At 32.5% G+C, this 10,895-nt stretch overlaps 1 protein-coding gene across 2 annotated transcripts; it reads left to right on the top strand.

The window, feature by feature from the left end:
* Positions 1-2,652: 2,652 nt before the first annotated feature.
* LOC127804256 (cyclin-D5-1-like) lies at positions 2,653-5,018 on the top strand. 2 transcript variants are annotated; one of them, XM_052341082.1, is made up of 6 exons: positions 2,653-3,118; positions 3,196-3,282; positions 3,369-3,669; positions 3,789-3,913; positions 4,009-4,077; positions 4,312-5,018. In XM_052341082.1, exons 1-6 carry the CDS (start codon positions 2,852-2,854, stop codon positions 4,393-4,395), a joined length of 933 nt encoding a protein of 310 aa, XP_052197042.1. In that variant the 5' UTR covers positions 2,653-2,851; the 3' UTR covers positions 4,396-5,018. The 2 variants fall into 2 exon arrangements, with proteins under 2 accessions (XP_052197042.1, XP_052197041.1); XM_052341081.1 differs by having other exon boundaries at positions 4,009-5,018.
* The last annotated feature ends 5,877 nt before the right edge of the window (positions 5,019-10,895 follow it).

Genomic DNA, 10,895 nt, shown 5'->3' with positions numbered 1-10,895 from the left:
GCATAGAGGCAGTCCGAGACGCTGACCGCCTTGGGCTTGTCAAAATCCTCAGTCAAAGGTTCCACTTGGAGGCAGCCAGCCCCAAGCCATACAATCACATCACACACATATCTATAAATTAATTAAATATATTGTTATAATATATGGATGGATGGGGTTTTGGGGGGGGGACACATTTGATTGGACGAGAGGAGCGTCTGCTATGCGCTGTGCTATCATTTCTCGTTGGGCTCTAAAAGCTGGGCGGAAGGGCAAGGGCCGAGAGGACCGGTGCGCTCCAGTGTCCCGCACGTGAATACGCTCCTCCCCTCCTTTGTAATCATGCTCACGTTTATTATTAACCTTCCCATTTATTCATCCATTTTCCTCATCAACCAACGCAATTTAAAAAAATCCGAGTCTTCGAACTCATCACAGAGTGTTTTTACTCACTATTTATTTATAGTTTTTATATGGTCACTTATTATTTTAATTAAATTTAAAGAGTGAAAATTAAGAGTATGTTTACACATTCCACGGCTCAACCCCCAGCTTTGTTCACTCTGCTAACCCACTTTTTAGAGACATTATATTAAGGATGTTAGCGAGGCAGTAGATGACAATTTGTCTATGGTGTGCCATAATCAATTCCAAGTGTGAATGATGAATGAAAATATGTACATATAAATATATTATCTCACGAGTATGATTGTACATGATACCTTGTAGATTGCCATCATTAGTGTCCTATATAATAATATACGTGAGAATTGAACCCCAGGAGGTTCCTATGGAACGGACAAAATGACCCCCATTCAGAAGAAGGCTCCAAAGGGGAGATGTTATTTCCATGTCCTCATAACTGGTGCCTAAGTTGCACTCCAAATTCAGCCATTTTGTAATTATACTCAAAAACTTTTTTAGTTGACAATTTATGTGAAATTCCTTCCTTTAAATCTTTAGATTCTCATTAGGCCAGATATTTTATATCCCAATTTGATCCAAATAAGTTACAAATATTCACTTGACCTGTAGCTGTAACCACTTAATAAGTTTTGAGTGGTTATAATATTATGATTTTACCCAAAGTGCTACTGATGGGACGTGGGATTATAATACTTTTATTATCGAAGGTACATACACATAAAAGAAAAAAAAAAAACCAACATTCTTACCATTTTTCTGAAGAAAATATCTCTGAAATAAGGTAGCAGCGATATTTCTGCAATTACAAACTATTTTAGTGTGTGTTTCTTTTCTAATACATTAAATAAGTTGCATTCTTTATAAAAACTGTTTACGATAATTTCATTTCTATATAACATTATTCAATTATATTATGTAACAATATTCTACCAAGTTTTGGATCTTTACTCTCTTTGATTTATTTATGTCCAACCCTTTCATTTGCAATTTTTGTGTTGAAATAAGAGCACTAAAGGAAGGAGAACAGCTCCAACTCAAGTTCCATCCACCAGTTTTGTTTCACAGGGAGAGAGAGAGAGAGAGAGAGAGAGAGAGAGAGAGAGAGAGAGAGAGAGAGAGAGATGGGCATTACCATTAGTATATGTTGCTCCAAGTTAATGGCTCCACAGGAATCTCATGAAGGCATAGCAGCTAGCAAAGCTTTGGAAATTTTTGGCCTTTACTCATGCTTTATCTTTGGAGTATTAACTCATTGACTACTTACTATGGTACCCTGTAAGCCTACAATGTCACCATTTGTATTTATGTCATTCTCAACCTCATTTGCAAATTATGAAAACTTATCTAAGCCTTCAAGAGATTCTTTCACAAAAATGAACAACTCAGGGCTTTCCATCTAAATAAATTGCAATTATTCCATATGGGTAGGGAACAAATGTGCTAATTTGATCAACAAAAATTTAAATAGATTAGTTAATTATTGGATATATTGTCTAATTATTAAGTATTCAGTTGTAATGTTTTTGTGAATTTTTATATTATTTTCAAGGAATATAATTTTTTTATAGATAAAATTGTCTAATTTAAATAAATTCCACAACCGAGTAAAAGAGATATAGTAACATTTTAGTTACTCTTATTTTTTATTTTTTACTAGTTTCAAAATTATTATGAACTCTTAAGGTGATCGTCTAAATGAAGCTAAGATTGAGTGTTGTGAAATTTGTATTGTAGTCCACTATGCTTAAATATATAAGGTCAACAAAAATATTTAAAATTAATTTAATTATCTTATAAGAAATAAAAAAAATTACCATAAAAATTGCAATAAAGGAAATTTTTTCAAATGAACCTTTTAAACTTTGGGCAATCAAATCAACAATAAGAAGAATTTGAAGATAAGTATGAGAAGAAAACAGAATATTTTTTAAAAAAAGGATCATATCTATGTATTCTTTTTATTTATCAATCTTAATAACAAGATGTGTCTATCTAATTATCTTTTTTTTTTTTTTTTTTTTTACTTATATAGCCAAAATGCACGGAGTCGAGAGTCACATAATAATAATGGCTATTATTGGATTCCAAATTACGTAAAACAATAATAATTGTACTAAAAACACCCAAATGCCTCAACATTAGGAGAAATTAGGGGGTCCTGCGCTGCGTTCGTGTGCTTAATGTACCATGAAATATGCATATACGCTGTTAAGTGATGCCTATAACCGCCATAAGACCCCCGCACGGCATCACATCCGCTAAATTTGGCGGCACCAAAACCGCTTCTCGTCACCCCCTCCACATTTCCCTCCACAGTCTCTCTCTCTCTCTCTCTAGATTCTCTTCATCTCAATCTCCTTAGATTCAGCACAAATATCTTCGTCTTCGCTTTTCTGCCCTCCTTAGATTTCCCTTTTCTGGATGCTGTAGACAGTACCGCTTCACCATGGATGCCTCTGCCACTTCATTTTCACTCTCCAGCCTCCTCTGCCAAGAAACCGAGTCTTCTCTGAATGATTCGCAAGAAGATTGTCGCTGTTCTGACTTGAATCCGTGTTCCGTCTCTGAATCCGAGGAAGAGTACGTGCAGAACCTGATCCAGAAGGAGAGCAGTTTCGAATCCGATCAATGCGTGCCTGAACTCGTTTGTCGGGTCCTGGGAGAAAGCTGGCTCAAATGCGCCCGCTCGGCCTCCGTCAAATGGATTCTTAATGTTTGTTACTTCTCAATCGGTTTCCTGTTTCTGTACTTTCTGTTTGGTTCCTGAGAAAACTATGTGCTCTGATGCAGACAAGCGCGTTATTCGGCTTTCACTTCGGCACAGCTTATCTTTCGTTGATATACTTCGATCGCTTCCTCTCGAAGCGATCCATTGATGTGAGAGTCTCTTCCCTCTCTCTCTCTCTCTCTCTCTAATCATCTGGATTTTCTGATTAATTTCGGAATGCCATTCATGTTCATAGAATGGGAAAATGTGGGCTATTCGATTGTTATCAGTGGCGTGTGTATCACTGGCCGCGAAAATGGAGGAATGCGAAGTGCCATCATTGTCGCAGTATCATATGGATGATTACAATTTCGAAAGCTGTGTGATTGAGAGAATGGAGTTGCTCGTCTTGAACACCTTGGAATGGAAAATGGCGTCCATCACTCCTTTTGCTTATCTCCATTGTTTTGTCGCCAAGTTCTGTCTCCAGAACAGAGAGTTTAGGCCAAAAGAATTAATCTCTGGAGCTACTGAGCTCATTTTGGATATATTAAAAGGTCATATGCAATGTTGAACTAATGCTAGTTTTGGTTTTTCTATTGTTTTTATGTTTGTCTATAAGCTTAAAATCTCGTGGACTGAGGATACCCTTTATAAATTTAAAATCTCGATGCAGAGATCGATGTCAAGGATGTCCAGCCATCAGTAATTGCTGCAGCCGCAGTCTTAGCTGCTTCCCATGATGAATTAACTATGAAAACAATGGAGGTTAAGTTGAGTTTTATCTCATCCATTAGAAAAGTAAGCTTCCCTTGTTATAGATTTTGAAGTTTCAAATTTGGATACAAAATAAGTTTATGAGCTGTTGTTTGATCATGCCGCAATTCAACGTGCAGGAAAGCGTGCATTCCTGTTTCGACTTAATGAAGGAAATAAAGAAGGGAAAACCTAAGACGCCGGAATCGGTATTGTCGACTAATTTGAATTCTATCAATGTTTTTGAGAATTCTTCATTTGCCTCAGCTGTTGGCAGCAAGAGAAGACTAACTTACACCGACTGTGATCTGCATTGCCCTTTACAGAAAGTCCATCGGACTTAGTTACTGGATTTGATATCCGTTTATCAAATATTGATTGGTGTTTAATTTCCCATTGGATTTATAGTATAATTTGCAAAGGAAAATTCATTCTTATGGTAGGTTGGATTGTCGGTTGAATGTCATCTACCAACTTTATGGTGTCCATTTCCCAGTGCCCAAGAAAGTTCGTTCTTCAGCCAGTGACAACCATGCAAATAGTGAAAGGAGAAGTAAATAAATAAAGAGAAAGGATAGCTTTAGCCTTGAAATGTAAGAGCTACAAAAGTGCAAAAGCCATTGAGCAAATGAGGGCCAAAGAGATAGATGTCCACAAGGCTAAACAGGACTGTTTTGTTAATAGTCATTCTTTCTTTCTTTCTAGTGTTTGCTTTCATGAATGCTAGCTACTAATGCTTACCCACTTTTCCCATTTGTTTTCCATTTCTTTTTCTCTCATCTTCTATTTAGAATATGTAATGTAGACATCACTTGCTGCCCTACCTTTTAACGGGGGTGGGGGGCGGCTTGGGATGCTTCCTCTGTCTTTCAAAAGGCTGAAAGTCATTAGATGGGGAATGAGGAATGTAGAGTTGTTTTTGTTTGATTTGATGCATCTGTGTCTCAATTGGGCCATCACAAAGCATGTAAAGTTGAGTTTGATTGGATTTGTTTGAATGTTGGTGTTTGCTTTTTAATGGGTAGCCAACTTCTCTTTTGCTGTTAAGTTTCTATTGTGTTCTCAATTTTATCAAATCGCCAAAATGAATTTTGGGTATCAAGTTGGATTTACTTCTGCCCATTACTATTTAGCTGAATTTCCTTTTGAATGAAAATAAATCCCTAATTAAATTGGTCACCAAAACATGGATCACAGTTACAATCCTACATACTACTCACTTAAAAGTACTAGTAGAATTTGACTTTTGAACCTTTAGATGACTAATTAATCATAATTTCTTAGCTTTTTTTTCTTAGATTTGCTCTTGAGAATACCCAAAAATGAAATGGGTTTGATTGATGGCAAGTATCCAAGAATCCTTCATCCTTCATAGAGCATTCATGGCGAAAACAGGGGATTCAAACCCACATGCCACTGGGTGTCAGTTTTCCAGTCTGGCAATGTACTGCTTTGTTCTTTAGTCTGCAGGAAACTAGAGCCTTGGCCAGCCAGGAAGGACAGTCCATTGTTGCTCTTGTGCGGAAGTGGCTCTTCTGCAAGTGTCATTCCACAAGTTCTCCGGTCCAACGGCTTGTGATTATTTAGAATAGATGGCAGTTTTATGGTTAAAGCCATGCAACTACTATTTGTTATGCCACGTTGTTGTAGCCCCTGTAGATTGAAGTAACAACACTCCAGACTACAGGCATCATTTTAACTCAATTATTCACTGCTATCAACGACCTGTACAGTAATGGGAAAATGGATAAGGATGACTGTTGTACGGAAATATTATTTCAGCACTTAACTTTAATATTTTTATTGATATTTTATACAGTTACATTAATATGACATGTAATAAAATATATTAATGTAAAGTGTCATCACAAATATTAAACATAAATGTCTAAATAACATTTTAGATAATTTATTATAGATGTCTTGAATATATTACTTAATTTTATATACTTAGTTAATATTTTTAGGTGTAGACTTGTGATATTTTAAATGTAAATGGATGGACTGTGATTAAAAAATTATTTTTAAATCTAATTTAGGTTTAATTGAGATATAAATTTATAGCCTAACTAAGTTCTACATTGTTAATCTAATCTATTGAGGTATGAGATTTAGTCAATAAGATTTTACTATGTGGATGGCATGATTCATTATTGGTATTATCATAATTAATTTATGGTCAATTACATGTAGATTTTTTTTTTATTATTATTATTATTCTTTGGGGTTGAATTTATAGAGCAACAAGTGAATGAAAAATTTGGGTTGAGCCTATTGGTTCTTCACAATGAGCCCATGAACACAATCAAAGACACGCAAGAAGACTAGTATAGACTAGACTAATAAGTTACACTGGATTGGAGGGACCATTGGCATTTCTGATTCCTGTGCCAAATACTCCTGCATGGTCCCCCCCTTGGCCTTGGGAAAGTTAAAATCTTCGTGAATTCGCATGAAACACTCATGAGGTCACAGCCAAACGCGTCCTCTAAATTCGATCACGAGCCTGCCAATCTATCGGTCGCAAGGTCAATTTTTTCAGTAAATTTTTTGCCTGCAATGTTGTCGGCACCACTAAAGTTTAGCCTTTGTCTCAACCAATTCTCACGCACAATGCACATGCATTTCCACGCGACGTGCTTTGCATACATGGATGCCTGAACTCTCTCTATCCAATATATTGTTTAGTTTTCCGTGTAATTGGCATTTATGCACGTATTTTGGTTTGAGTTGCTGTTATTAGATAAATCTTGTGTTATTGATACAGAGAGCCGGCTCAACCAATTTGGAGGTTTTAGGCGAAAAAATTTATCTAGCCCTTCTTAAGAATATAATTTTTTTTATAAAAAAATAAATAACATATTTTTTTACTAAAAAAATTTATCATTTCATTAAATTAAAAAAAATGAAATTCAATCAACTACAAAATCTAATAATTTCTTAATGATAGTAAATTTTTAACTAAAATATAAAAAAATGCTAAAAAACCTACTACAATAAATAAAAAAAATAAAACTAATTTTTTCTTGAAACTCTAAGAAGATCTATGCAACTAAAGTAAAAAACTATATATTCCTGATTTTTCTATAGAAAAAAATAAAATAAAGCATTAAACTATAATGAGCAAATTTTATTCCACAAATATGCGTTGAACTATATTCAGTTTTATGTAAAATTAATTATTCTTGCATTTTGAGATACAAAATCGTTGATTAAATCTCCATAATTAAGTTTATTTAATAAACTGTGATGCCTCATCCCCACTATCGGGTGTCACCGTAACCCACGGTTACGCTAGTAGGTCCCACTGCGGAGGTTGGCTATGCCCTAACAATAGGGGGATAAAATGACATGGGCACCTTGGGTGGGGTCCAGGTTTCGCCGCCTCCAACTATCGAGAACTCGAGGTCTAGAACTCGTTTGCAGCGGAAGGACACTCGAGTCTCGAATCTGACCTGTGCCTTATGAACAAATAAATTGCAATTAAGGTATAACATAATTTGCTCACACAAAGTACTCATTAAAAGTAATAAGTCCAACTGAAAAAATACAAGCAATGTTCAACACAACTACATAATAATTACATGACAGACACAAGTTACTAGGTCGCATTCCCATCATAGGTTGTCATTCTCATCATTCAACTGGCCTTTGGCATACATCTCATTCCCTTTATTGGACCCCGAACTATCTGTGTGGTTAGTGAGAATGAAATGGGGGTGAGTCCTAAGACTCAGTAAAAGTAATATGTAATGCAATAAATTATTCAGCATGACATCATAGATAAATATGAAGTGCAACATGCATGCAAAGTTGTCCACCGCACCTATCTCAGGCTTTATGACCCTGTCTTAGGACTCTCATGGTTAACAATCCACTACCCCATGCCTAATCACTTCCACAATATCTTATGCAAGTCATGACAAAAGAAATTTACACACAGAGCATATTAAACCCTTACCTCAAGATATGTGTCGTCTAGTAACTCGCACCGTTAACTACTCAATTTCCTTAAAAAAAAAATTTTCAAAGCAAGGTCAACCCATAATTAAATTTATTAACTATTGAATCCACAAAGTTATTAACTAATTAACTAACTTAAACATTATTCCTTACTAATTAATTTAACTAACTAATAATTAAATAGACTTTAGCTTAAAATAGCTTTAAAATTGAGCATACCTTACTGCTTTTACTTCTCCTCAATTGAGGTTCATTCCCTTGCCCTCAATTGCCCCAGACTCTCTATTTATACCATTCTTCACATCATTTTCTGGCATAATTGGGTAGACCATTATTTGGACAATATCATTGATATTCTTCCAAGTTTGGGCAATTGCATCAAAATGTGGCAAAGCAACAGCGCGGCCTTGCGCGCTGGGCGCTATTCAGCGCCCGGCTGGGAATAAAAGTTCCCAACCTTGCTTTTGCGCATGCGGGGGTTCGATCCCCCGCCCCTCACATGCACACAAGCACAGTGGCCACTAGACCAGCCGCTCATTGTTTCATAACACCCCTCCATTTTATTTTTAAAGTTATTTTTGTTCTAATTTTCAATATTTCCATAATTACTTCCAAATGAAATAATTAATTCCTTAATTTTTCATTTCCTCAAAACACTATAAATAAATATTTTCTTCAAAATTTTTAAATACTCATAAACCAACTATTATTTATTTTTCAAGATTTACAAAAACTCGGGACGTTATATAAACCATGTTCAATGGATAATATAACTAATTTATTTAATATTTCTTGCGACATAGTTGACCTCAAATATGACTTTATCAATTTCAATTTTGAAATTTTTTTATAGCAGAAGCCATTGAAATTGGAATTGTGAATAATATTTTATAAACAACAATATATGCATTTGAAAAATAATCAACTATCTTGATGTAGTGAAGAATTTTCAATCTACTACTTTTTTTTCTCTTAAAAAGTTTCTCTTAACACTCTTAATTCTAAAAATAAATATAAACCATCTATATTAGAAAGTCCATCAAATTTAAAAATATTTTTAAGATTCAAACAATATCATTTTAAAACATTTTCATCCATTGATTTTAATTTCTTAAAATTACATAGAAATCTATTTCTTTTTTCATATATTTCAAATTACTCAAACCTATTTTAGAGTGAAGAAATGACTTGATCAATCGTGTATATACAATAATCAATTTTAAAAGATTTTTCAATAGATTTTATTTTATTATCATTGATATTTTTATCAAATTGTATTTTATATTTAATTTTTTAATAAAATATTTATTATTAAAAATATATATATAAATAATAAATTTTTTAAATTTGAGACCCTCCTAATTTAGGGGCCCTAGCGGCCGTCTTGCTGGCCTTACTATATGGCTGGCTCTGTTTATATATATATATATATATATAATCTTGTAGTTTAGTAGATGGTTTGAAGTATAATATTACAAGTGATATTAAAATTATTATCTTAAGACAATTACCAAGTGATTTGAATCACATAATATTTATAATCTATCTCTAATGAACTGACTGCTCATGTCAGATTTGGGTATGAGAACATATACTTTCTTGTAAATTTGGTTGTGACAACGTATACTCTCTTGTCCAGAAAAATATTCAAGAAGGGAGTGAATTAGATTTTTTATAAATTAATAATTTTAAATTTAAAAAAAAAAATTAAATTTGTGATCTTAATATGTGAAAATTGTAATAGAAATGAAATCAATAAAATCACACAATCATACAAAACAAAAGAATTTTATAGAGGTTCAGTTCTAAATAGCCTAATCGTCTATCTCAAGACTTAGTTTGAGGTTCCACTAGGGAGAATCAACACTATCTTTTAATTGGAGGTAGAACCAACATACAATCCCTTGCCTAAACAAGAATCACTAGCACACTACTAACAAATATAATCACCTTACACAACAAGTGAGTAAAAATAACAAACTTACAATTAGAAATAATTACAAACAAGTCACCAACGGTTGAGAATTCCATCAATTAGCACATTTTCAGCACGTCGAAGTTTCATACTCTTGTTTGAATGTTCTATCAAGTTTGTTCTATCTTGAGCCTCTATACTTACCATATATATATATATATATATCTTCCAAACACATTAGCCATTAAATAAAAGATTAATATGAAATTTGAAATTTAAATAATGTTTAGATTTTCTCAAACAATAAGAAAACATGTCTCACCTTTAATTCAAAATAAATTTATTTTTTGCATGAGAAATTAATATTTAAAAATTCAAATATAAGTTTTTGAGATATAAATGATTAAAATGAAAAAAACATGTCTAAAATCAATTATCCTTTAATTCAAAATAAATTTACTTTTTGCATGAATAAGATAAAATATATCTAAAAACATTTATCCTTTAATTCAAATTTTGGAAATTCAAATGTAAGTTTTTGAAACATAAATTATTAAAATAAGAAAATATGTCTAAATGCAATCCTCTTTTGATTCAAAATAAATTTATTTTTTACATGAATAAGAGAAAATATGTTTAAAACTATATCTTTAATTCAAAATAAATTTACTTTTTATATGAGAAAGAAAAAACATGTTTAAAAACAATTATCATTTAATTTAAAATAAATATACTTTTTGCATAAATAAGAAATACATTTATCAATAAATGAAAATTCAAATAAAAACTTTTGAGACATAAATGATCAAAATAAAGAAATATGTCTAAACACAATCTATGTTTAATTCAAAATAAATTTACTCTTTTTGCTCACTTTTAATTCAAAATAAATTTATTTTTTTTATATAAGAAAGAAATACATTTATATAATAATTTTTTTTTGTTATCATCAAAATCGTATTTATCTACATTTGAACTTTACATATACTTTATTCCTTGAAGAATATTTTACTTATCAAGAGATCATACAAATTTATCACAAATTATTAATGTTATAATTGTGACTCAAAATTTAAATTTGACTATAATTGAGATTTTTAATTTGATCGTAATTAAAATTTTGATTTTGATTATGATTAGGATGTTAAA

The sequence above is a fragment of the Diospyros lotus genome, chromosome 6, assembly GCF_014633365.1.
Source record: "Diospyros lotus cultivar Yz01 chromosome 6, ASM1463336v1, whole genome shotgun sequence".
NCBI classification, from domain to species: Eukaryota; Viridiplantae; Streptophyta; class Magnoliopsida; order Ericales; family Ebenaceae; genus Diospyros; species Diospyros lotus.
Note: the sequence above shows the minus strand (reverse complement) of the source record. Positions and strands in the feature narration are given on the sequence as shown.

Excerpts from the sequence above, each read along its gene's own strand:
- LOC127804256 (XM_052341081.1), top strand. The coding sequence starts at position 2,852 with ATGGATGCCTCTGCCACTTCATTTTCACTCTCCAGCCTCCTCTGCCAA. Across the intron at positions 3,670-3,788 it reads CATTTTGGATATATTAAAAG|AGATCGATGTCAAGGATGTC; the intron begins GTCATATGCAAT and ends ATCTCGATGCAG. Across the intron at positions 3,914-4,008 it reads TTATCTCATCCATTAGAAAA|GAAAGCGTGCATTCCTGTTT; the intron begins GTAAGCTTCCCT and ends TTCAACGTGCAG.